The following is a 25,903-nucleotide window of genomic DNA, read 5'->3' as shown; positions in this document are numbered from 1 at the left end:
ATTGTCCTGCAACACGACTTCATGCTAAATGGATTTTGGGAGGTAGGATTCTCTGCCTCCATGCAACACGAAACTGATAGATCGAAAGGGGGCAGAACTCCTGAGGGACAACTATGTTAACCTTTAAAGTACCAGGTTATAATCCCGCATCCCGTGCTGGGCCAATTTAAATCCCACAATTACGTTACGCTGTGCATGTTTTTGATAAAACAATGCATCTTTCTTAAGAGTTTTCAGATGGTTTGATCATTTGAGATGAGGCACGTTACCAGTTGTAGGGTTACGTAAACATACAGCTTTTCAGGTATTGTAGCGGTAACGATCCTTCGCAGCCTCATGAGAAACCTCTCCATAGTGAAGAGTTTGGTGTGATCGTGCCTTATTTCTTTGGGTAAAACAACCAGGCCGTTGCCATGGATTCTGGGCGTTATTGCACCATGCTGCAAACATTTTTTGGCTACGGAACTACGAAGGTTGAAGCAAAGTATATGAAATATGTGGCTTCAACAGGATGGTGCAATGGCCCACACGGGAAGGCAAAGCGTGACTTTTCTTTGGGGAATGTTTCCAGGCCGATAATTTCACAAATTTGTGAACATTATTGGTTAGCATGTACCCTGAACTTGACAGCCCGTCATTTTCCTGTGGGCGTATCTGATGTCAAAAGTGTATGTTATCCTAATCCCATCCAAGAACTGAAACACAGCATTACGGAGGGAATTGGAACAGTCAATGATGTTATATTGCCGCGAGTTATGCAGAACTTCAGACACCGATTACGACATGTATCGAATGTCATAAGGTCATCTAGAACAAGTAATCTTCAAGAAGTGTTATGGATACTAAACTGCAGTCATTATGCTCGTTATTCCGTAAAATGATTAATTTGTTGTACAGTCTATGATAGTAGTCTAAGGAAAACCGCCACATCCTCGCGTCCTGCCGTTTAATCCAACGAATTATGGAGCAAACTTTATAATATGACGACTTGCATGTTGTCAGCCGTGTCGGTTGAGCTGGTAAAGAATCCACCAACGTTTCAAGAACTATGCTGTTCTAATCCTCAGGGCAACCAACCAAAAAGCTAACTATGGGCGGAATCCTGCGCAAGCGCCAGACATCGTCCTTGCTAGACAACCCTATTCCTGCCTACGAAAGTGCCATGTTATTTTGGACTTCAACAAAGGAATGAAATCTCCCAACCAGGCTACTGAGACATGCATTGGCTTGAATTGCTACAAAGTTGGCATTTTGAATTTCCTCCATCAATGTCAGCTTGTATACTTATGCAGCCCAGTAATTCATTATGAATTGTTTTCGAGGTGTCTTTCTTTACATAGCAACACTGCAAAGAAGTTAATCTAAACATGCCAGTTCTGACACTAGATCCAGGAATATTCCAAAATTGTAAGATGTATCACACAATCTAAAAGCAAAATGAAGGGATAATTCTTGGCAAAATAACGTAACACTATGCATTCATCTGGTTCGGTGGCAGATTTTTATAAGTAAATGGAAGAAATGCTGTCCTTAATAAAATGGCAAAGCGTGAAATGTTGGGTGAGCATTATTCCTTCAGCTTCATCTTGCAAAATGAAAGAATAATCCTTGTTCAATTGCATAACACTACACATTCACCTGGATCAAGGGTAGATTTCAATTCAATGAGAAATTTACTTCACTATGAAGCCATTAAGGAATATTGTAATAGGGCTGGTAATTTATCGAAGTTGTCAAGAAAAGTCTTCAGTGGATTTTATAATCTCAAGGGTTGAGCTGTCTGTTGTTAACCACCATTCAAAAGTTAACAGTTTCAGTAAAATTTTCTTCAAAATATTTTCAAGAATCTTCATTCCAGTGGGCCAAGATATTCCTCTCGTTCTCAAAAGAAGCAGTTCTGTATAGGAGAATAGCAGTTCACAATTGACAGTGATGGTAGCTGGACTTTTTTGGGACCAAGGTAGGAAGCTTTGAAAACCCAGCCTTCATTATAAGATAAGTTGACTTGAAATAAATATCTCCTTTGGTTTACTAACAACTAGTTGCCTTCATTCACGAGTGTTAATTCCACTGTCCTTAATAGTCATAAAGTCTTTTCTATCTGGCATCAATCTTCTGAACTCATCACTACAATAAAACTCTTTTAATGCATCTGCAACAGCTGCAGGGAAAGCTATTCTGAATTTGTAATTAGTTGAAGAGAAAATATACTATTCTTTCACAATGTCTTTAACTTTTAAAATCATGTAGATAGAAGATGTAACTTCACTCTTCACTTTCTTCATAATCCAAATTTGAGCAGAAGTGTTCAAATCTTGACCTTTTCACTTTCTTTTGTTGATTCAAGAAACTTTTCCTTCAAATAATGTCATATTTATAAACCATCATTTGTTTATGACTGGTGTTTCACTGTCAGGAAAAATTTGTAGCATTTTTCCAATAATCAATCTTATATTTTTGCCAGTTTAGCTATTGGGTACTTTTGTCTCCCCAAATCTTTCCACTGCCATTATATATATGTTCTTGACCACCAACACCATGTAGTTTATTGCAGCTAAGGAAATAAAATTGTAAAAACCAGTCGAACACTGGATGGTACCAATCTGAGTATATTATCATGTCTGCAGTCAGAATATTTGTATTAAATGCTCATGAAGGTTCAGACCATCCTTTGTAATTAATTCTTGCTTTCTTAAAGATACAGATATGGTTTGTGAACCATCAGCTGATAAACATCAGTTTCTGCATTTCAAGATAACAGAAGTGTGAAGAATTTGTTGCTCACAGGTTGGAAAATGCTTCTGGGGGGATCTTACTCATTTTGTATAGTTCTGTAAACACAGTGGTGGCTTTCTTGATATCCCATTTTGACTCCTCCAAACACCTAAAATGAAACAAATTCAAATATGGTATAGTTATCCCTATATCCCTGCAGATTTTGTTATAACCATCACCTACTTTCAGTAACAAATTTTTATTAATTTTATATAAGGATTACACACAAACACAATATATATATACGAGGTGCGATAGGAAAGTTTCAAGACTGCGCCTATAAAAACCCGTACACTTATCTCAGGTATTAAATTCATCCATCACCCTCAAAGTAGTTCCCCTGGGAGTGAACACAACGATCCCAGCGCCGCTGCCAAGCCTGGAAGCATCCCTGGAAATCTTTCTTTGTCACCATCTGCGATTCTGCCTGAATCTCTTCTATCGTCTCAAATCTCCTTCCCTTTAGCTGAATTTTCATCTTTGGGAAGAGGAAGAAGTCACACGCAGCTAAATCCGGCGAATAAGGAGGGTGCGGGATGACGGCCACGGTGTTTGAGGCCAAAAACTGCCGAACTTTGAGGGCGGTGTGCGCTGGCGCGTTGTCATGATGCGTCGCATGTGGAGTTCTTCCTTTAGAATCAGCTGACAGGTCCCATAGCCTATCCCAACAATGTCGCACAAGTCGTTGATGGTACGATGTCGATCTTCGTGAATGGCCTGCCGAATCTTCGTAACATTTTCGGGCGTTGTGCTCGAAGATGGTCGTCCAGAACGCTCGTCATCATCGACAGAGGTTCGGCCATTTTTAAAACGTGAATGCCACACAAAAGTTTGTGCACGACCCATTGAGGACTCCCCAAATGCTTGCTTTAGCATTTCATAGGTTTCCGTAGCCGTTTTGGCGAGTCATTGGCAAAATTTGATGCACACTCTTTGTTCATGAAAATCCGCCATTCCGAAATCGCAGGAGGGTCGGTGTAATGCACTACCAAAACGCCCGTAACTAAGAAACAAATGCTAATTCGATGATGCCGGCTGGCACACTGATTCACTATGAATGTAGGCCGCACCCCCTAGCGGCAGAAGCTCGTACTACATCCGGTTCGCCCTCTATTGACACAGTCTTGAAACTTTCCGATCGCACCTCTTATGAATCGGCAATCTCCTCGCTGATAAAATAATTCATATAAAATTTATGTCTGCTAAAAATGTCTTCCAAGCTGAACACATAATAGTGTACTCACTTCCTGGACCATTTAACATTCATCTCTGTCAGCTGGCTCAGGATTTTAGTTAAGTGTTCTTTATCAGATTCATTCATGTTCACTGGGTTGCCTGGAGTCAACTTTTGTCTAATAGGAGGTTTTGGTATCTTGAACGCTTCCTGAAATTAAAATTAAAAAAAGTGAATGGCACGCTTATTTTACAGTAAATGAAAGTTGAAGTTTTATTTTCCTTGTTTTTTTGTACTGTTACCAATATCAGAGTCAATAACTTAGGAAGATTTTCAGGTACTACCTACAGTCACTTTTTGACCATCATAAAGTCAAGACAATCATGAACTAAATTTTATCTTTCTGACATATTGAACCCTCATTTACTGGGCATACAATGCTACTGACACAAATAATGGCATAAGAAGTATGTAATAATCATATCAGTTACTAACCTCAGCCTCTTTCGTAGTGGCATTTTTAACATGCAGTGTTTCATTGGCTATTTGAAACTCACGAGGACCTATCTGCACCAGCACAAACACCCGACAGAAAGAGCGAATAAGAGGAGTCTTAATTGTTGCAGGTTCCCGAAACACACCAGTCACTGATATCAGAATGCCAAAAGCCTAAATAAAAAAAGAAATATTTTATGTCTGTTTCTATACAACAAACTCTGCAAATAAGCACAATACTTTGTAACTTATACTATACAATTCTGTTATTGAGTTATCCCTTCCAGTGTTATAATCTGACAGAATCCTGCCTGCACTGTGTCATGGTATAAATAAACTATATTATTGCCATTGCAAGCCAAAACTAGTTTTGTTCACTATGAATCCTTACAAAGAAAGAAGACTATAAAGTTGTAACCTGTATCAGAATACACAAGTGTTCTTTGCAGATTCTAAATTCTGAATTTTCCTAGCTGTAATAAAAATATATATAGAAGATTTTTGTCTTCTGGGTTATTGCGCTGTGTAGTCTGATCGATATTTACCTGATGCATTTATTGTCTTTTTTTCCTTCATTCACATTTGAGATTGACAGGAGCACAGTTGATTTCTCAATGTGTTATGATTGAAATTAAATGATTACTATGTAACACCTTTTGAGAATGTCTTGTTGTCAATTTGACCACTAGCTTTCGGATTCTTACACAAAGGTGGTTGTTTGTTTAATTTAATCTTCCGTGGTAACAGAGTCCCCCCACAAAGGTTGTGTGTGTCAGACTGGGAAGTTCCACTTTGATAGGAGCAAGCACAGGAAACGATAATATACAACCAGTTGCCTGTCAGTCTTGACAGAGTGTAGATAGAAACATGAATTATAATGCAATGGAAGGTGAACTTTGAACTTCAAATCCTGAGGAAGCAAAAGGTGAGAAACCAAAAGCACTCCTCCTGTGCTCAAATGTGAATGAATGAAGGAAAAGAGAATAAAAATACACACAAAAGAAATTACTTTTCATGACCATAATTAAAAAAAAAGCTTATATGAGAACTGAACCCAGGTCACCAGCAACATAGGCATGCATGCTACCAATTGAGCTATTGTGTCAATTAAAAAAGAATTATTATATTAGTCTTGCACAGTAATAGTGAAGAAAGTGCAGAATAAAATAGTGTATTACAAAGGAACTACACAGTGTCTACATCAAATATTTTGGCCAAGAAGTCAGAGGAGGGTCCATAACCATACTGCAAAACTGGAAGGTAACAATCAACCAAGCCCTCTTGTACATGTAGTTTACAGACTTCATTATACTGCAGTTTTACATTCTACATATAAGTGAGCTTAACAAAAATAGGAAATAATCTGAAAGATCCAGTCCTTCCTTCTTTCCTTCCTGTGGCTCTACAACCCAGTGTGGGTCTTGGCCACCTCCTTTTGGAGGTTTCTTAATCTTTGTGAGTGGTAAGTGACCAGCCCACTGCCTCTGCACAATTTCTACTGTCTTAATTTTGTCTGCTAAAGCCATCTAGTAGAGAATCAGAAGAGACATGAGTGAGAAATGGCTGCTGAATTTTGCTTACGAAACATCTCGTTCATGCTCATAAGGTTCTTTTACATGCTGTAAATCTTTGACATGGGACTGATGGCTTTACTTCCCCTCCAAAGGAAGTTATGCTATGGATTTTTATCACCCTTAAAAATCCATCGACCTCAGCCGGGTTTGAACCGCAAACCTTGGGTCCAGTGGCGAGCACACTAACTAGTCCACTGAGGGCAGCTGAAAGATCTATTACCATGCACAATTATAAGGGCCTACATTAAATGTTGTTACCAGTATACCCCATGTTTACCGAACATCGTGGCCGAGTGGTAAACACTACTTCGCATTCAGGAGGTCCTGGGTTCAAATCTCGACCCAGACACTGGCTATCCTGATTGGGGTTTCTTGTGTTTTCCATCAGTCCTTTCAGGCAAATGCTGAGATAGTACTTAAAATTAAGCCATGACCATTTCCTTCCACATCCTTTCCATTTCATTATTCATTATCATCCTCTCATTCAATTCTATACAGTTTGAGCTACTAAAATAATCATTGTTAAATAAACTATAAATAAATAACCCCATTTTTGTATGGCTGCTATGTCAGTATCTTTTATTAAAGGGAAATGAAGAGCATCATGGTAGCATGTCTTCACTGTAGCATGATGTTTTACACAGTTGCACTAAAATCAATAATTTAGTTCAAAGCTACATATTCCTTATAAAATAAGACATTAGGCTTAAAATAATCTGCACGATTGACTACTAACACCTTAACAAGTAACGTTACAAACAGTTTGCTTACTATGACCTTTTACTTACAGAATGCACAAGGTCTACTCTAAAAGAATAGGGATCATGCTCTGATCTAGGAAGCTTGCAGAGTGTTGCTAAGATTGCCTCTGATCCATGATACAGTAACTTCAAACTCTTGGTGTAGTCACACAGCTTCAGAAGATTACGGCTCTCAATAGTGTACTCTGTTAACCTGCAAAAGTGGTCAAGAAACTTAATTTGCAAGAAGAAAATGATCAAGGGTTCACTAGTACACACATACTACCTCCTTTAGAATAACAATGGGTCAAAGCTCTGAAAATAACACAAAGAAAATATGCTTCTAAAGATGTCATGATGGCTGAGCATTTGTGTTAACAGTATTTTGGATATTTTAGAATCTAGCCATGTCTCTTTCTCCAGCCTAAAGGAAAATGTATTTATTCTGTGAGGATCCTTAGACAAAAATAGTTATCAGATGGAAATGGAACAAATCAGAAATAGGTTACTAATAATTAAAATAACAGTGAGAAGCAAGCTGTTCTCTTCCAGTGCTAACTGAGCCCAACAGAATATACTGACCTAAACAAAGGTCTGTAAAAACAGGAAGTGTTTCTTGTCTCTGTTATGGATCTGATACAAGAACATATTGAGGGGTTGAACTGTTTAATTAAGGGCAGAATTTTTGTGTTCCAGTAATATTTTATGAAAAATTCACAAAAAACAATTACTGGTAATATGGGCATATTACACTTCTCTATGTTTAAAAACACTTATTATTTGATTCTGTCAAGTTTCACAGCAGAAATGTGTATGTATAGTATCTTTATTTCCTTCTGTCTTTCTTTATACATGGGATCTATTTATGAAATACCATAAATTTTTAGCTGTACAGAGATGAGTCAATTTGGGTCAGTAGATCTGAGAAAGGGATGCATAAGAGACTTTTTCACTTTACACAGGGATATTTTTCTTCAAGGATGTGGTTCATTAGGAAGAACTGTTTAATCCATTAACTGACCTGGCTGTGTTGCTTGTGCTCTGTGCAGGTAGGTACGTGGCCGTTAATGAGAACAAAGCATCACTATGGTATAGCCCTTCCAATTTCTTACGATTACTACAATCATACAATGTGAAGTAGTGTCTGATGAACTGATCTGCTAGACTGGAATCTTCAGGTGGCAGGAGGAAGTTGCGTCTAGGCCGATGGAAACCAGGTGGACCCAGCACTACACCATCCTACAGGGGGGCAAAGTCCATTCTCCAGGGTTTTATGTTAATTTTACAAAGTCATTCCATATAAAATCAACACAGAAAACAGACAATTTCAACCTTACCCCTCAGAAATGAATGATTTTTATGAGATTTTAGTCCCAATGGAGGCAAGTATTCCTGCCAAATTTTACTAATTTATGGCTACTAGATTTTTGAGCAGACATCTGTTGTCAAAGAATCTCATTTCTTTGGGCAAGAGTTGTTTAAGAAAAAGTGGTATAACTTTAACCCTGAGACACATAGCTCATTTTAAAGTTAATAAAATGACCTTTTCAGTAATCTATTACACCAGTATATTCAGCACATTTATGTTTTCAAGGTATTCAAACATGATTTTATCAAAATGTGATATTGTCATTTTTTTAATTTACTGTGTGCATGTAATTATAATTTAAAACATAATAAAATATCAAGCTGGGATTATAATGGGATTAGGCTTTGTGAAGCAGTTTACTGTGAAGAGTTACTTCACTCATACTGATGAGGGAACTTCAAGCAACACATGAAACCCTTTTGTTTCAGCTTGCAAAATGAAAGAATAATTCTCAGCAAAGTTGCACAAAACCAAAAATATACCTGACTACAGATTACATTTCAGTTCTTTGAGAAACATATCTTGCTGTGTTACAATGAATGAATAACGATGAAGTAACAATTTTTCAAGCAATTATTCAATGAATTTTTCAGTTGAATTTACAGTAGTTACTAATTCACACCTGTCTGTGAAAATCTACTGCTTGAAGGTGATGTTTTCAATTGCATTGTCAGTGAATACAACTTCTAATGTGTTTTCTAAATTGGTAGGTCCTGGACATTAACTAAAGTCATGGGGAAAAAAAACTTTGCAATTTGTCAGAGGCAGATTGCAAATCATAGTTGAGAGACAGAATCAATATGTACAAAGGTAATGGTCACTGCTTCTTGTTAGTATAGCTATTTTGCAGGCTTCCAACATTAACTTCACATTTTGGTGAATTGTACATACACATACACTGTGTGTACCACTTAAACCTATCATAATACAGTTTCTAGGACACAGGGATGCAGACTGAAACACCTACTTTGACTCCTGGATGTGAATGTTTAAAATAAGTGTATAAATCATTAAAATTGCACAACATTTATGTTAATTTATTTAGACACCACTGACTTTAACTGATGTCATCTTTTTTATCAAGCATCACTCTATTAATTTCATCATTGTTATAGAAACTTTTTACAACTTCAACAGTAACTTCATTTAAAGTTTTGCCTGGTCTGGGATTAGGAGAAGACAAAATGTCCTCATCCATAACAAGCTGCTCTGTTTTCCTAATCATTTTGTTAGAAGCACTTAGGTAAATTTCTCGAAACTTTCCGGATACTCCAAACTGAGCACTTTGTGTAATCTGTAATCAGCCCCAAATCAGTCCTCAACATGACAAATCTGGAAAATATATGGGTATGTTCCTTCTATATACAGCAATGATAATGAAGAAATACAGATTGGCTTTAGTGACAAATTTTGAATGGGAAAGAATGTCAAATTATAGGGAATAGATCCTTGAGTTTACACTAATAGATTTTGGCAGCAGGGTAAGGTAAAGAACACAAATTAAATTAAAAAAATTAAATCCGTGGCATAACAGCTCCAGAGAGCCAAAGCCGACTAGCTTGACTGCTGGCCTCACGTTCACATGCCTAAGCAGAGGTGAACGATCATCCAACCAGATATAGGGTGACGTGTGGTCAGCACGACGAATCCCCAGCCATTGCTAGCTTTCTTGACCGGATTACGCTACTCATTGTAGCTCCCCAATTTCCTCACGATGCTGGGTTGGCACCGGTCCCATACACCAACCGAAAATCTCATGAGAAAATTTCTTCTCCCCCGAGACTCGAAAAAGCACGCATTCCGTATCACCGATCTGAAGCATGATGCCTCAGACCGCGCGGCTACGGCGCGGGACAAAGAACACAAATTACACCTTGAAAATATTTCTCTACTTTTCAATAATGAATTCTGGAAGATAACAAAGTCAAACTAAAATGTAGGACAATTCATACCAGTAATAAGGTCAACTCTTATGCACAACAATTATGAAATTTATATTCGTACTGAACCAATGTCTACATAGTGGTCTTAGAAACAAGTGACAGTAGACAAAATCTGAAAGACCACATGGTGTCACTACCCAGGAACCACAATCCACATTTTTACTGCCATTAAAACGTAAAACATTTGGTGAAATTTAAAATCTATTCTGACATTATGCAGATATTACAGATACTGACTGCCCTATGTTCCATGAGGGACAACAGGAATTGATGATTATGACATTGTTATTATTATTAGTGTTCTGTCTGACGACAGGTCCATATATTACAAGGCGCGTCCCAAAAGTAAGTTTCCCACTCGTCCCACAGCTAGCAAACCTTATATTGCGCGAAGCGACTGTGCGTACGTGATAGAGCAATGACGTAGCATGGCGCATGCACTAACGGTACTTCCCGCGTTCTCACAGTAGCATCGTTGCAGCTGTTGTAGATGGAGGTTCTTATTCCAGCTCCCGCCGACTGTGAAGTGCGGTCAGTGATAAAGTTTTTGAATGCACAGAGCATAGCGCTGATCGAAATTCATCGTCAGCTGTGCCGGGTCTATGGGCCTAACGTCATGAGCAAGCAGATGGTGCGTCGCTGGTGCAGACAATTTTCAGCAGGTCGACAAAGTGTGCATGATGAGAAGCGCAGTGGGAGGCCATCCATCATTACAGACGACCTTGTGGAGCTTGTGCGGGAACGCATTATGGATAATCGTCGCTTCACAATTACGGAACTCAGCAGTCATTTCCCGCAGATTTCCCGCTCCTTGTTGCACAAAATTGTCACGGAGCACCTGTTGTTCAAGAAATTGTGCGCCAGGTGGGTGCCGAAGCAACTGAACCAGAACACAAAACAAAGCGCATGGAGTCAGCATTGACATTTCTGCAGCGGTACCATGATGGCGGCGACGAGTTTCTGGACCGGATCATCACAGGTGATGAAACGTGGATTGCACACATTACCCCAGAAACCAAGCAGCAGTCAATGCATTGGCGTCAGAGTGGATCTCCCTGTAAGACGAAATTCAAGCAGACGTCGGCGCGGAAAGTGATGTGCACGGTGTTCTGGGACAGACGGGGCGTTCTCCACGTCGACTTCCTGACCAGAGGTGAGACGGTGAATGCTGAGCGTTACTGCGAAACACTGCAGAAATTGCGACGGGCCATTCAGAACAAGCAGCGCGGGATGCTTAGTGCCGGTATTGTCTTCCTGCACGATAACGCTAGGCCGCACACGGCTCGACGGACAGCAAGTCTCCTGCAGGAGTTCAGCTGGGAGGTGTATAATCATCCAGCCTACAGCCCGGACCTCGCTCCCAGTGATTTCCATCTTTTCCTACACCTCAAGAAATTCCTGTCCGGTCAGCGTCAGCGTTTTGAGAATGACAGAGAGGCGGAGATGGTTGTCACACAGTGGTTCCAATCCCAGGCGGCAGACTTCTACGACACAGGTATTCAAAAGTTGGTCCCACGGTATGACAAATGTCTCAATTCCGGTGGCGAATATGTTGAAAAATAGCTGGACACTTGCTGTATCTGTTGCAATAAATATTTCCATGAAATTGTGTTTTGTTTCTGTAAACGGCCCCAGGGAAACTTACTTTGTAGACCAGCCTCGTATGAACAGGATCCTTCCATCCTCTTCAGGTTGTCAGGGACCTGCTCATACATATATACATTCTTGGCAGATGATCAGAAGTGGTTTGCCATTGCCTTCTTCTGTGTGTGTGAGTGGAGTAATTGTTGGGATGCCACGGAGAAACCGGGGAAGCCCCCGGAGGAAAACTCTGTGATGCCTAGACCATGGCCTTGCCCAACACAAGTTATAAATCTGAGCACCACCGGGAATTGAACCCGGGACCCCAGGATTACAAGGCCAGTGTTCTGACCACTAGACCACCGTGGCGGCGATTATGACATACTGACTAGAAAATTTGAATGCAATTTGATTATACTTGTAAAAGTTCTTGCAACTTTAGATCAAGCATATATTTTTTATGAATTTGAAGTCATATCACCTACATTATCAGATTACATAAACTGGTTTAAATCCTCTGAAATTAACTGGTTAAGAACACTGCTCGCTGCAAATCCCTTTCAGAACAGGTGAAGCCAAATTCCATGACACAAGATGAATACTACAATTTGATAGGAATTACTTATGACTGTATATTAAAACAACTGTTCAATATAATTTCTGGAGCAATATGATACATGAATAATATAACGGGTCAAAAATACATCCCATTGATCTGAATATGCCTGTATAAAATTGGATTTTCATGACACAATGTTACAGGTACAAAATAGAATATTGATTACTGCACCAGACATAAGTAGCATTCTCCACAACATATTATAAACTTTGGATAATAAAAGCAAACTTGATTGTTTCATTAATACAAAGTATAACAGTACAAAGGCCTTAAACTTTATTTCATTGTGACTGGGAGTTCTAAATGTTTCTGCAGACAATTTATGGTAAAGCCAAGATCTAGTAAAGTTTTAATGTTTCAGTTACTTACCAGTTTCAGAAGTGATGGTAAAAGTCGTCTCACTGCACTAGAACAAAAAAGGAATATGGAAGTCCATGAAGTCTGAAAGCGTTAGAGGCATTAAAAATACTCAATCAGCTAATTCCATGAAGCAGAATTCTTCTTAAGAAGCTAATAGTATGCTCATCTAGTGAAAAAATTCCCCATATTTTATGAAACATGAAGGTTCATTACTGTGCTCAAATGTCAACTAAAATTGAACATCACTGTTGATCAGAGATTCACAAACAGACTTAATGTGGTCTACCACAGGAAGAAATAAATGACACAAGGAATACAATTTTAATTTCTAATAAACTGGCAAAGAAGACTGATGATTATGAGCCATCACAATTATCCTTCCCAGCGGCTTACTCCAAAAATAAAATTTTCCATCTTTATGGTTTCCTTAAATATCTTCTTCCTCTGAGGTGGTATTTTGTATTTTCTCTGGACGCTATTAGAGCTCATTTTCAACATATTCTTCCCAATTTCTTCCAAAGTACTCTATAAAATACGATATTTGGGAAATGTTGTAACTCTTGACACCATTTCATTTCTTTATTGTCAAAAGGGGTATAAAAGGCAATGAAACATCGCTTATAAATTAGCTTCTCCTACTGTTATCCTCTAACTTTTTAGTGATCTACATAAGGAATTTAAACTTAAAAGGCTTTGATGACAAGTCAGAGGAAAATAAGTTATATCACTAGACCTACTAGAGGAAATGCCAGCACACCAAACCTGTTGAGAGGCTCAAAATGTAGCACAGGGTATTCAACATAACAAATTATGATAATGAGTTCATTTTGATAAGACAATGCATAATAATGACTAAGTACATTCTGGACCGTGGTCACCAACATTTCTAGGAACCTACAATCTCCATCTTCACTTTTATCCTGAAGACAGCCAAAAGGTTCCTACAAAATGTTGGTAACCACCTACAAGACTACATGCACAATAACTCAGAAGACAAAAACTGAAGTGTTCACCTCTTTGAAAACATCAAATTTTACAAGTGCATTCAGTCTTGTCTCAAGGACGAGGAGGAAAAAGTCTTATAGTTAAGAAGAAATACAACACATCCATTAAGAAAAAAAATACATGAATTAAATTACCTGATATAAGGATACTCGCTGTCAAAGTATTGGCAGAGAGGATTTTGATCTAGTAGTAGCTCACACAGCTTTATTGGCTGCAAGACTGCTAGATCCTTCACATATTTCACCTGCAAGAACATTTTTGGATTTAGAAAACTTTAAGTACTGCATTCAGAAATGTTGATGTCCTGGGATCAACTAGATGATATTATAAAACCTTGTAACAATGGTGATTTGTTGGTGTACCAGGAATACACTGGATATAGTTCAAGACCTGGAAAGTGGGTTTTTAATTGTCATAATAAAACAGATGATTTAACTTTTATAACTGACTGACCCAATAATTGATTCACTGATTTATGGAAAAAAAAGTAACATAAAAAATCAAAACTTGGACTATATTAAAACCATTTTAATGTTCAGTATTTTCCCAAATATAAGACAAGTTTCCTTACTTTCCTTCAAAAATGGGGCCATCCTATATAAATAAATTAAGAAACATGCATAAAGAAACAAATGCAATCCAGTGGTTTCTGGGAAAAGAAATATACAATGAATATTAAATGCCATTTATAACGAAAGGCTAAAGGTTGGTTCAGAATACTTTCCTTTTTAGCTGAACATAGAAGAGTTTATGGTCAGTTGGCCCAGATTATTCAGTAATGCTACATCAACTACTAAGATTATTTCCCATAAATCAGTGAATCAATTATTGGGTCAGTCAGTTATAAAAGTTAAATCATCTGTTTTGTACAGTGAAGTTGAAAAGACTGGGTAAGAAACAGTTAAAGCCTATGAAAGGTGCTTTCTGCATGGAACAAATGAGAAAACCCACACACACACACACACACACACAAAACCTTCATGCCAGTGTTTTACCTGCCAGCATTTATGTCAAAGTTTTGGGGTAAAAATTTCATCCAAATAAATGACAATGTATACACAGTGCTCCGTGAACTTGTTTTATATTATCTGAAGATAAATTAGTCCAAAACAGCAATCTGATTACCATGTTGTGCCTGAGGTCTAGCTTTGCAAGTAACTTAAACTGCCACAGGGCCTCAAGAGACTTCACAGAATGTATGTCATTGTGAGACAAGTTGAGGGATGTCACCAATGGAAGCGCAGATTTAACGGCATTCAACACATATTGGAGGATCTTGGGTTGTGATAATGGGCAGAATATGAGATCACATAAATCTGTAACAAAGACAACGGTTTTCTCTACTGTCTATATGAAATAATAATCTCTCTATATAGTAAAAATTTAATCATGCTGCATGACACTGTGATAAAACAAAGTGTCTTCTTGAAATAAAGCTATAAAACTTTAACATACATTTTTATTTCACTCTGTATTTTAAGGCACCTTTGTCTACTATAAATCAAACAACTTTCTTCCTTCTTATGGAAAACCAAGGTTATTTTTTCTTTCTTTCATACAATGTCCCCAACAATATCAGCCAAAATGCTGACGCTGAAACAGACATGATACCCACATTCGTGGATAGCATGAGGATTATCCTGTGCTCAGATTAGACTGTTGTGGATGTTGAACACACTCTCACACGTAAAACATGCTTTGTCTGTCCACAGATTGTTGAGAAAAGAAAGCTCATCTGCAGCGTAATGATCTAGCCATTCGCAAAACTGCATCCATAGGGGACAATCATATGCAAACAGATGTACGCTAAGCAAGTAGTGTACGGATGTAATTAATCGTCATGAAGTATGTAGAGGACCCTCGGTTGGGACAGCTCCAGTTCTCGTGCGATATTACGTGTGATCTTCTCCGTGGCTCTCATTCCACAACTGCAAGTATGGCATCCGTACAGTCCAAGGGCGACCTACATTCACATGAGCCGTAGGTGTTGCACGTCCTGTTTCACCAGTCGTAGAAACACATTAGCGTTGACCAGGATAAGGTAGCATACTCCCAGTGCAGTAGAACCAGCTTGACCCTTACAGGCACTGAGGGTTATGAGCACGTCACAACATTCGTCGTGTGTGTGTTGCACAATCATTTGGTCACACCTGAGCCCTGCTGTGCACTTTGTGTCTGGAGTACTGCTAACAACGCGCTTTCTTTCATCATAACAACGCTGCTAAGAAGTGTGTTACCCTATTTGGCAGTGATGTGTATTTTGTAAACTAAGTGTCTCAGTACTTTCGTTGCATAACATTTTTTAAATTTTTTAACAAGTAATCACACTATGGAGCACGCTGGGAATTCAATAATTTGTTTACTTTGTAAGACTTGAGGTTCTCACAGCGGTGAATATGAAGATTTCTGTCTTCTGGGTTATTGCGCTGTGTAGTCTGGTCGATGTTAACCAACGTTTCAGAGGTCATACTGCCTCCGTCATCAGGGCGATATTCATCGCCCTGATGACGGAGGCAGTATGACCTCTGAAATGTTGGTTAACATCGACCAGACTACACAGCGCAATAACCCAGAAGACAGAAATCTTCATTTGTTTACTTGTCAAAGGTGCACTGATGAAAATGAACATTTTTAACCTGTACTAGTTTTCTGTGACTTACCATTTACAAGACAGGCAATACACAATACCCAAAAACTATCATGAGATTCAGACCAATCCCTAATGCCACTTTTCCTGGATTGTGATTTTCCTGAACACTAATGGTCCTTACATGTGTACTGAGTGTCAGATCTTAAGACATGGCAAATGAATGGACTAATGGGCACTTGTGAATTATAATGTACAGGCAGAGAGAGGTCCATTCTTTTTCTTATGGCTGTTTGTAGAGCAAAATTCCAGCTGGGATGTGGTTTCTCTTAGACAAGACAAAAACATGTTACTCTATGTTCTAACTGGAGGATCCATTAAAACTAGAAAAATGTCTTCAGTACAGCTACTTTACTTACCTGATTATAAAAGCTGCTGAACATTATTTCAGACTGACATAAATTTTGTGATACACAACAAGAAGTCAAACATATGAGATTTCTGGAATAACAGTCCAAAATTTGATCTATAAAGCTTCCAATGTGTATGAACTTTCTGTTTCAAATTTCCCCACAATGTGACAACTGGTCCTGTACTGATTACTTATCAGGAAAGGAACCCAGTGGGTGGGCCCACAGGGGCTAGAGGAAAAATCATCTGCTCCTGTCAGGGATTGAACCCCCGTCATCCAGCCTGTAGTCAGCCATTCTACTGACTGAGCTACTCAGCTCATGGAATTTTTTTATATAACTTTAAAAATACCATTAGCTTTGTAATGATGAATCTGGATACTGCTGGAAACATTTACAGATACCTGTCACATGATCTATTTCTTCTAATGAAATTCTGATCAAGAAACATACACTGTTCAATGCTGTATCTCACCATGGTTGGACACAAACATGAAAAATCCTAAAAGCCAACTGCTCATAGGAAGAAACATGCAATGACTGAATTGCACACTTCTTCTCAGTTTCACACTCTGTTTATGTCAATGCACAAGTGGCAGCATGCTAGCTGCCTACCAATTAAGTGACTGTTTATGTTGGCCAAACCTCCATGTATGTAACATGAAGGGCATTGCCAAAAATAATAAAAATTATCTGTGCTACCATACCTGGATCTCTGTGATAGTTTGAAAGATCAAGATACTTTGTGTCTTTGTTGAACCTCTTTCCAATCACTTTAATCAAGTTCCACTGCATATTAAGATGGATATCATTGATATGAGCAAATCCAAGCACAATTCTAAGTGTCAGCTGTTAAAACAAAAATAAAAATATGTTTTCAGCAAGTTTTGCTACAAATACAAGTAGACATTGAAGATAAAAACATCAAGGAAGTGAAGGATTAAATAACATGTAAACAGATAATTTTTTCAAATGACAAAACAGAACAGCTCCAGAGTGTTGTACATCATGGATGGAACTGTTCCTCCAAATATTTGAAGTGTTATAACATCAAACTTAAATAGTAAAAGCACAGTGATACATAATTAATGAGCTACAGCTCTTGAGTTAAAAGTATTAGAATCATAAACCCAGAATGGTTCTCAGACTAAAACAGACATTTTGCAGAAGTGAAAAATACTGTAGACTTACACTAGGACCATTGGGAATGTCAATCACCAGACTCGACCGACACAACCTCTCAATGGCTGTCCCACAATTGCGGGCCAGAAAGCAAGTGTCCTCTCCTTCTTCTTTATACTGGAAATTACAAACACCATGTCAAGAAATAGCAAACTATCATACACAATCGCATCTGTAACTTAAAGAAAACTGATATTAATCCTTTCCAATCCAGTAATGAGGCGGACTCAACAACACATTTTGTTCCACTAGATCTAATACTGAGTTCAACTTGACATGCTATTTCACTAACAGTTTCTTCTGCCCTCAAGTGAAGACTCCAACCACCTATAAATGGCCATAAGAACTATTTGATGTTTACTGCTGAAGGAAGTGCAAAGTGAAAATTACCCTCAAATTAAACAACTGTATGTCACTACCCAAGCAACAGCCATGTTAGTTTGTTGCCAGTTAGCAGACTGACAATAATCTTATAAATCTGTGTTATGCTCTAAATTACAACAGCTAAAAGATTGAAAGATGAATATATAATCAGAGTAGTAAATGACAATGGCAATGTTCAGAAAGATTAATTTAGTGACAGATTTTTAAATTTCCAAGCAATCAATTTTGACAGAATTAATTTGGACCAAACAACAACTCACAAATATATTGAAGTGGAAGGGGTTAAAGAAGAAAATTAAAAATTAGCAGATTAGGTCTACATTATTACATGTATTATGATTTGTATTAGAATGGAATGACATTTGTATTTTGACCAAAACATTAGTTATGCGAGGATTTTCGTGGTACGCCTTAATCTTTCCTGGTATGTGTTCAAATAGTATCTTACCTATATCTGTATCTTCTGCTAACTTTTGCAGTTAATAATAATATGCAATCATCCTTTCTTATTGCCTAAAACTATATAATATTTGAGATTCATACAGTACTGTAAATAACATCCAAATTATCACAGATAATAGAGAAAATGTGACCATGTTTCGCATCCATACAAAACAACAGGCAGAATTATTGTTTTGTATATGTTACTCTTCAGGTTCTTAGAAATCAGGCGGGAAGACAAAACATTTTTAACTGAGAAGTAGCAAGCATTTCTGGAATTTAGTCTCCTCCTAACTTCCTTATGAATGTAATTTTGATTTGTTATTGATTAAAAATACAGTAAACATAAAAAGAAGCAAAGGAATTACAGAGAAAACATTAAATTCCTAATCTTATAAATTATGGAAAAATGTTTACAGTGTTTCTTGGATAATAAGTTTTACCATATAAATTTGGTTCTCAATGTCCTGCCAAAACACTCATAGAAATAACATTAATATTTCTCACGTAAAGATCTTACATATAATGTTTTCCCGCTTAAGAAGTTCATCTTGTAACAAACATTTTTAGAGAATTTCCTAGTTTATGCATTCAAAAGTCATGTTTACATAGTCTGTAAACATAAAATCCAAACTGACAAAGGTCATACATGCTCAACTGAATGAATGTAGTGGCAATGACTCAATGACTGTTCCATAAGCCTGCTCAATGAGGTAGATCACATTGTTTCATAAAAAATGTAACAAAAATTTCTCTTATAAGAAGCTTTTTCTTGTTGGTCTGTTAAAGACCTTCTTGTCAGGGAAATAAAGTTGTCAGTTCACAGGATATTTAAAGATATTACACAAACTGAACAGATTATTTTGTGCTATTACATATTACACATATGGATCAGAAAGGACTGGAAAGAAAGAAGTTATGGCATACTTTAATGTACTACCTAGCATGTGCCTGGAGGGACTGCTTATGGACAGTTTCCTACATTATACAGACACATTACTGTATGCAGAATGTTGTGTTCTTACCATTACTGGAATAAGATCTATCGGATAAACAGCATCCATAATCACTTTCAAAATGAACTCCTTATCATGGATACTGCCATTCAGAATCTGAAATAAGCACATCAATGTTACAAATCTGAAGGATTAAGTAGAAGGAAGTACAAAACAAACACAAACACTGCAAATATAAGGAATCTTTCTTCCTCCACTTATCTCTCTCTCTCTCTCACTCACACGCACACAGTAGGAAAGTTATAATTATCCTTCTTCAACAGAAATGTGCTAAAAATATGTAAAGAAAAATATTTTAGAAACAGATTTCAGAGGTATATACTATAAACAGAAGACCTCTAGCATAAATAAATCCACTGACCATCACATCATACGTAAAATAAAATTTAAAACAAAATTTACATGCTGTTAACGGTGTGATTGTCTAGTGCAGGGGGTGGCAACCTCTTGGCACTGACAGGCTGCAACACATGACTCATAACGTGAGCCACATGACTATCAAATAAGAAAATGAGATAATAGGTGCAGAGGTACATTTATTATTTCTACATAACTCTTACATATTTATTTGAAATCATTACAGTTTTAAAATTATATTTTGACATAAATGATTAATAACCAGAAAATATAAAACAAAGTTGAAATGTCAATTACTTTCTTTTACAAAAATACCAAGGCACTACTCAAATTTAATATTTTAATAAAATTAATTTTAAAATCAGCCTAGTAAGATTTCTGAGGTTGCATGTCACCAGCAAATTTTTGGACATCTGCTTTGAAAATGGAAGAAGAAAATTGTAACACAGCATGCAAATGTTCATTAGTAACCCAGCAATTTCATTTCAAATGTTCTAACATCAGAAAACATGACAAACAAAACTGTTGTGTCAAACCCAGTCCGCTGCTGAAATAACATAGTCCATAATACCCTTCAATGAAATAATTTGGCAGCATAATGTCTCCTGGTGAATGATACAGTGAAATACCACTAGGGTTTCATAACCAACTTGCTTCACTTTCTTTCACATTCACCATACTACACCGGTCTTAGAAGCACAAATGATTTTGCCCCCATCATCCTGTACTTTCAAGAACAAACCCTCCACTTACCACCTAGTTCTTCATGAACCGTGGCCACCTCACATATGGGAGTTTTCTTCCCCAATAACCAACAGCCACTGTGACCTTTAATATTAACACATAATAGTCCAGCTGTGTTTGTGACATTACCATTTCTTCACTGACAATTACAGAATAAATTAATGCCAGGATACCCATGGGTGTCGAAGTACATTTATGTACAGCTAATGATAAAAAAAACACTCAGTAGTTCAACAAATTCTTCTCGAGCTACCAGTGTATCAGATGGTTGAAAGGCAAAAATACCAATGTTTCAAGAACCATCTTTTACCTCATCATTGGGGTACTTCAGTTTGAAACAGTGTTTTCACCTTTCAGCCACTTGACACAGGTCTTAGCCCAAAAATTCATCATACTTAGTTGCCGTGAAAGCTTCAGATCATATATAACTCATTAATTACTTACTGCAGTTTGCAGCAGTACGCTATAAGAATTAATTACATCTTCAGTTAACACACCAGTAACAAATCTGACTTGTATTTGGGGGGGAACCGTCCCAGTTCAGACTCTGAAAGACCACCTACTGAGGTTTTCATGGTTTCTATGAGGAAATGCCAAGACAGTACCTTACAAACTCATATAAATCACAGCACTTGATTCATTATTTGCCATCATCTTACTTTATGCAACAAAACTTCAACAGCTGACAATGTCATAAACTAACTATTATGATCTTAAAACACCGCATACCGTGAAGTGTTGAATATCTAAAATATAAAATTATGCATACAAACAAAACTGTTTACACTTTAAAAAACACTTCATGCAACGCGCGGTTTGATCTCATGAGGTCATCATCAGTGTCAAAACATATTAATTCAGTACATTAATTTAATCATTATTCCAGCTGTGTGCAGCTTCTTTTCTTATCCATAGATGTTGTATAACTGTGTAACTGTAAAGTGATCATTTTTTAAAAATGCATTATAAATGTATGTTGCTTTATGAAACAATTAATTAAGGTCTAATAGATACATTAACAAACCATGAACTTGTGCCAGCAATCTTTCCTATTAATGAAACAGCGTTCCATGCAATATGAACTTCCCAGTATCACAGACAATGCATTTGAGCTGTCCAACACTATATAGTCAGGTTTCTTCTCTTCGCTAAGTGCTGTAGATGTCAGATTAACATGAATCATCTTTAGCCACTGTCCTGAAACAAACCACTATAAACGGTAAAACTACAAAATAGTGTAGCAAACATATATTTTCAAATGTTCACTTAAGTGCACTTTGATTGCATGTACTGATGTATTACGTTCTTGATTATATGGGTTCTTACTTCCTCAACTTCCTGTTTCTCCCAACATACCACAGAAGGTGAAGGATACCATGAAAAACACTTGTAACAGAAACAGATACACAGAAAGATAAGAATAATTTATCTACAAGCACCTGTAAATAGGTGTGGTCCCCTACCATAAGGGAAATGACTGCTGGGAAGATTAAGCACTGGTGGGAGGATAATATTAAAATAGAGCACCACAGTACCAGGATGTAGATAAACTACATTCTTCTGGCTCTGGATAAGGTCCAATAGATTGCTGTGAGCACTGTAATGAACATTTGGATTTCAAAGGTCAGAATATCTTTAACAGCAAAGTGACTGTTAGCTTCTCAATGACATGGAGGTAGTTAAAACCATTAAGTACTGAACATTCTAGCACTCAAAACTGGTACATAAACATTTTTGGTAATTGTTCTTTGATTCTACTCATTCTGCCCCAACAGTTCTGAAGTACACACATAATTACTCGGTGCCCACTATGTCATTTTGAATTTATGATGACTATTTCACTCTCTGATAATTATACTAAATCAGCTTTGGATACATTCATCAATACAAACTGCATTCTCGTTACTTACACTGTCACGCTTTGAATGACAAGAACGTTCCTCGCAGCAATTCAGTTCATTAGGAACTTTATTCCACAGATAACAACAACATACATAATACCAGAAGCCATGAATTTAGAATTACTGGAAATGTCATTTCAAGTAGCTAAGGCTGTAATTATCATGTCCAGTTGAACTATAGCTATAGTCCATAGTGATGGCTCAGTCTACAATAAAGTTAACTACCACTCGACTCCTACCCAGAAATTTTACATTAATTACATGTTAGCATTGAGATATCGAGACCTTCAACTGAGCAAGATATACAGCCATCTCTTGACCTGTACCCAAAATATGGAAGCACTAGACAAGTTTCCTCAAAATATCAATATATAATAGTTTAAAATACATTTCATCAGCATCAACACAAGGTTCCCTTTGTGAATTGTAATCAGTGTGAAGAAGGTAGAAATTTGTAATATATTCAATGATAAGAACATTTATTGTTTGAAGGCAAATGAAAACCTTTGTGTTCCTTAATATTTGTACAGTACACTTTGTGGATTATCTGCAGGACGTTTTTGTATATATAAATGCTGACAGGTATGAACTAAACACTCGACAGCTTTTCTGTTTATGCTTCGTGGAATATTGAAGGGGCTTTAAAAGATATTGTCGAACAATGCCTTTTTCGGTGTTTATGGTCAACGTGATTTATGGGGTAGAGTGATTTGTTCCAATGGTCATGAGCTGGAGGGATGCTATAGGTGCACTTGATCATTTTAAAATACTAATATTTTATATTAAATCTTCCGTTACTTTGTACAGTGAATCATGTTAAAATTACAGTTAACACTTGTTGATCTTATATGCGATGGCTGAGCATGGTAAGAAAATTGTACTGATAGTAAAACAAAATCTCAAGTTACCTGAAAATTTTTGACAACAGAAAATGGGCGACGCAGTTAGCCGAAGATTATAGGTGTTCAGGGATTACGCCCATAAAATGAAGCTCAAAGGCTGACCTCAGAACTATTGCCAATCAACACGACTACATAACCTATACAATATTGTGGAAAGAAATTATGGCGTTGGTTACGAAAATGGCGGACACGGTGTTCTGTGGCTCCAACCATTGACGGTAGATCGATCGCCGAGGACACTTGTTCCAGATCCAGATATTTTGTACGGTTCTTTTTAACGAAGTAACCAGGAAGGAGGCCTACAATTGGACATGGTGTGTGCTACGATAAGTTTTTAAGCCGTCGACGAAATAACGTTGACTTATGTCTACAGAGTGACGCCTATGACCTTGGCTGTCAGTACATGACAGGGTATTGTCAGTGTTGCTGCGAAACAAAAGGGAAAATAAAAGTGGGGAAAATTAGTATGAAATTCAAACTGTCTTGAGGAGTGTGAAAAGTTCGCGAAAACATGCGACAATTACAAACTGTTCCTCAAAATGAACGTCAGCTTGTAAGAAAAAAGTAAATTAATTCGTGAATTTCTGTGAATACACTAAACATGTCTTTCAATTATTCATGCTTCTTCTCCCCCTTATTAGCCTGAATAATTCAGTCATCTTATGGTGTTTGTTACCACTTACACTTCAACCTGAGACACTGTTATTAAGTCACTGAAAAATATTACATATCATTCACATATTTACTATGTTTACCAAAGAGGAGCCAAATTCTTGCCCAATACGTACATGACATCAGAATTGTACCATCATAAACTGGAGTAACTTTGTGATATTAATGTGAATTTAATTTCGTAAAACCCTTTTGGGAGTAGGAATTATATATTACAAATCAAACATTGAAAAACACTGTCCTACATTAGAAACACATGCATGATCTCTATTTGATTAATTTCCCTCATACTGGCAGCACTAGTAGATGAGTTCATTCCAAAAATTATCCTGTACTGCATGAGGCACTGGACGATGGAGCTGCAATGCACTATGGTGAAGATATCTGGCAGTGGTTGAACATGATGGATTGGATTGCATAGTCTCCATGGTTCGCCATATCTATCTTTGATGGGCATTTTTCCTGTGGGGTCAATTGAAGGCACATATTTATGCTGTCCCTCCAAGGACTATTGATCTCTTGGCAACACTCGATGCCAGCAAATTAAGGAATGCTGTGCAGCGCACAACTGTCTGCTGTGAAATAGCCACTCAAACCTTACCGAAAGTAAACAAACTGCCTAATCTACCTTAACATTAATTAAACTACCCTGTCCCAACCTAACCAAATGAAACAAACACAAACATCCTAACCTAACCTGACTCCACAAAAACCTCACTTCCAAACTCTACAGAGCTGAGTTCTTCCTGAGAAGCCCACAGCCACTCCCAACATTTTTTTGGAACCCAGAGGTTCATTACCGTGTTCACAAGAGCCCGCTTCTGGTCCCTATCCTGAGCCATATCAGTCCAGTCCATACCTCCCATCCTATTTCTCTACGATCCATCTCAATATTGTACTCCCACCTATGTCTAGATCTTCCTAGTGGTTTCTTTTCTTCTGGTTTGCCCACTAAACCCTGTATGCATTCCTTTCTCTCCGATATGGGCTACATGGCCTGGCTATCTCACTCCATTGACTTCATCAGTCTAATTATATTTAATTCACTTATGGAGCTCTTCATTATTCAACTTCCTCTGGCCTCCTAGTAATTCATCCCTCTTGGGTCCTAATATTCACCTCAGCACCGTTCTGAATCACCCTCAGTCTGTGTTCCTCCCTTCGTGTCAGAGACCAAGTTTCACACCCATACAAAACTAGAGGAAAAATAGTTTTGTATATTTTAATCTTTACGTTTTTAGACAGCAAAAGTAAATACAAAATGTTCTCAACTGAATGGTAGCAAGCATTATATGAATTCAATCTGCTCTTAATTTCCTCATGAAAAACCTAGCTTCAAATAACCTAACCACATTCTTGGACATTCATAATATTAAAATTTCAGTTATCCATTATTTCAAGATCTATAAAACTTGAAATTCCTAAAAATTCCAAATTTACAATAATTTGAAATTAAAAAACCTAATTTTAAAGAAAATTATGATTCTCATGTTTGAAATTCCAACATTCAGAATTCATACTGAAACATTTATCCTGACCTAAACTTCATGAGAGAAACTAAGCAAACCTAATCTAACCTGACCTAACCTAAAATAGTATCTAACTTAGCCTATCCCAACAAAAACTAACTTAACACACGTGGACACTTCGGCTGAGTCTCACTAACATCAAT

The 25,903-nt window shown here is 37.4% G+C and overlaps 1 protein-coding gene across 7 annotated transcripts; it reads right to left on the bottom strand.

Moving 5' to 3' along the window:
• Positions 1 to 2,000: 2,000 nt before the first annotated feature.
• On the bottom strand, positions 2,001 to 24,368 carry LOC110830030 (nuclear RNA export factor 1). Of its 7 annotated transcripts, none has more exons than XM_087348069.1 (13): positions 24,348 to 24,368; positions 21,781 to 21,953; positions 19,665 to 19,751; positions 17,824 to 17,931; positions 17,340 to 17,481; positions 14,761 to 14,951; positions 13,770 to 13,879; positions 12,640 to 12,676; positions 7,780 to 7,997; positions 6,807 to 6,972; positions 4,445 to 4,618; positions 4,020 to 4,159; positions 2,001 to 2,884 (listed from the first exon to the last, which is right to left on the bottom strand). In XM_087348069.1, exons 2-13 carry the CDS (start codon positions 21,937 to 21,939, stop codon positions 2,782 to 2,784), a joined length of 1,635 nt encoding a protein of 544 aa, XP_087204195.1. In that variant the 5' UTR covers positions 21,940 to 21,953; positions 24,348 to 24,368; the 3' UTR covers positions 2,001 to 2,781. The 7 variants fall into 7 exon arrangements, with proteins under 7 accessions (XP_087204195.1, XP_021920090.1, XP_021920091.1 ...); XM_022064398.1 differs by having other exon boundaries at positions 24,315 to 24,364; XM_022064399.2 differs by lacking the exon at positions 24,348 to 24,368 and adding an exon at positions 23,566 to 23,707.
• Positions 24,369 to 25,903: the final 1,535 nt, after the last annotated feature.

This window comes from Zootermopsis nevadensis, unplaced genomic scaffold, assembly GCF_977971745.1.
Source record: "Zootermopsis nevadensis isolate Lab colony 2312 unplaced genomic scaffold, Znev_1.0 Znev_ptg000012l, whole genome shotgun sequence".
NCBI lineage: Eukaryota > Metazoa > Arthropoda > Insecta > Blattodea > Termopsidae > Zootermopsis > Zootermopsis nevadensis.
Note: the sequence above shows the minus strand (reverse complement) of the source record. Positions and strands in the feature narration are given on the sequence as shown.

Bases quoted from the DNA above. Each gene is read 5' to 3' on its own strand.
- LOC110830030 (XM_022064398.1), bottom strand. From the start codon at position 24,354: ATGTCATGTACGTATTGGGCAAGAATTTGGCTCCTCTTTG. The intron at 17,932-19,664 runs GTAAGAACACAA...TGTAATTTCCAG, and splicing joins TAGATCTTATTCCAGTAATG to TATAAAGAAGAAGGAGAGGA. The intron at 17,482-17,823 runs GTAAGTCTACAG...TTGTTTTAACAG, and splicing joins ACATTCCCAATGGTCCTAGT to CTGACACTTAGAATTGTGCT.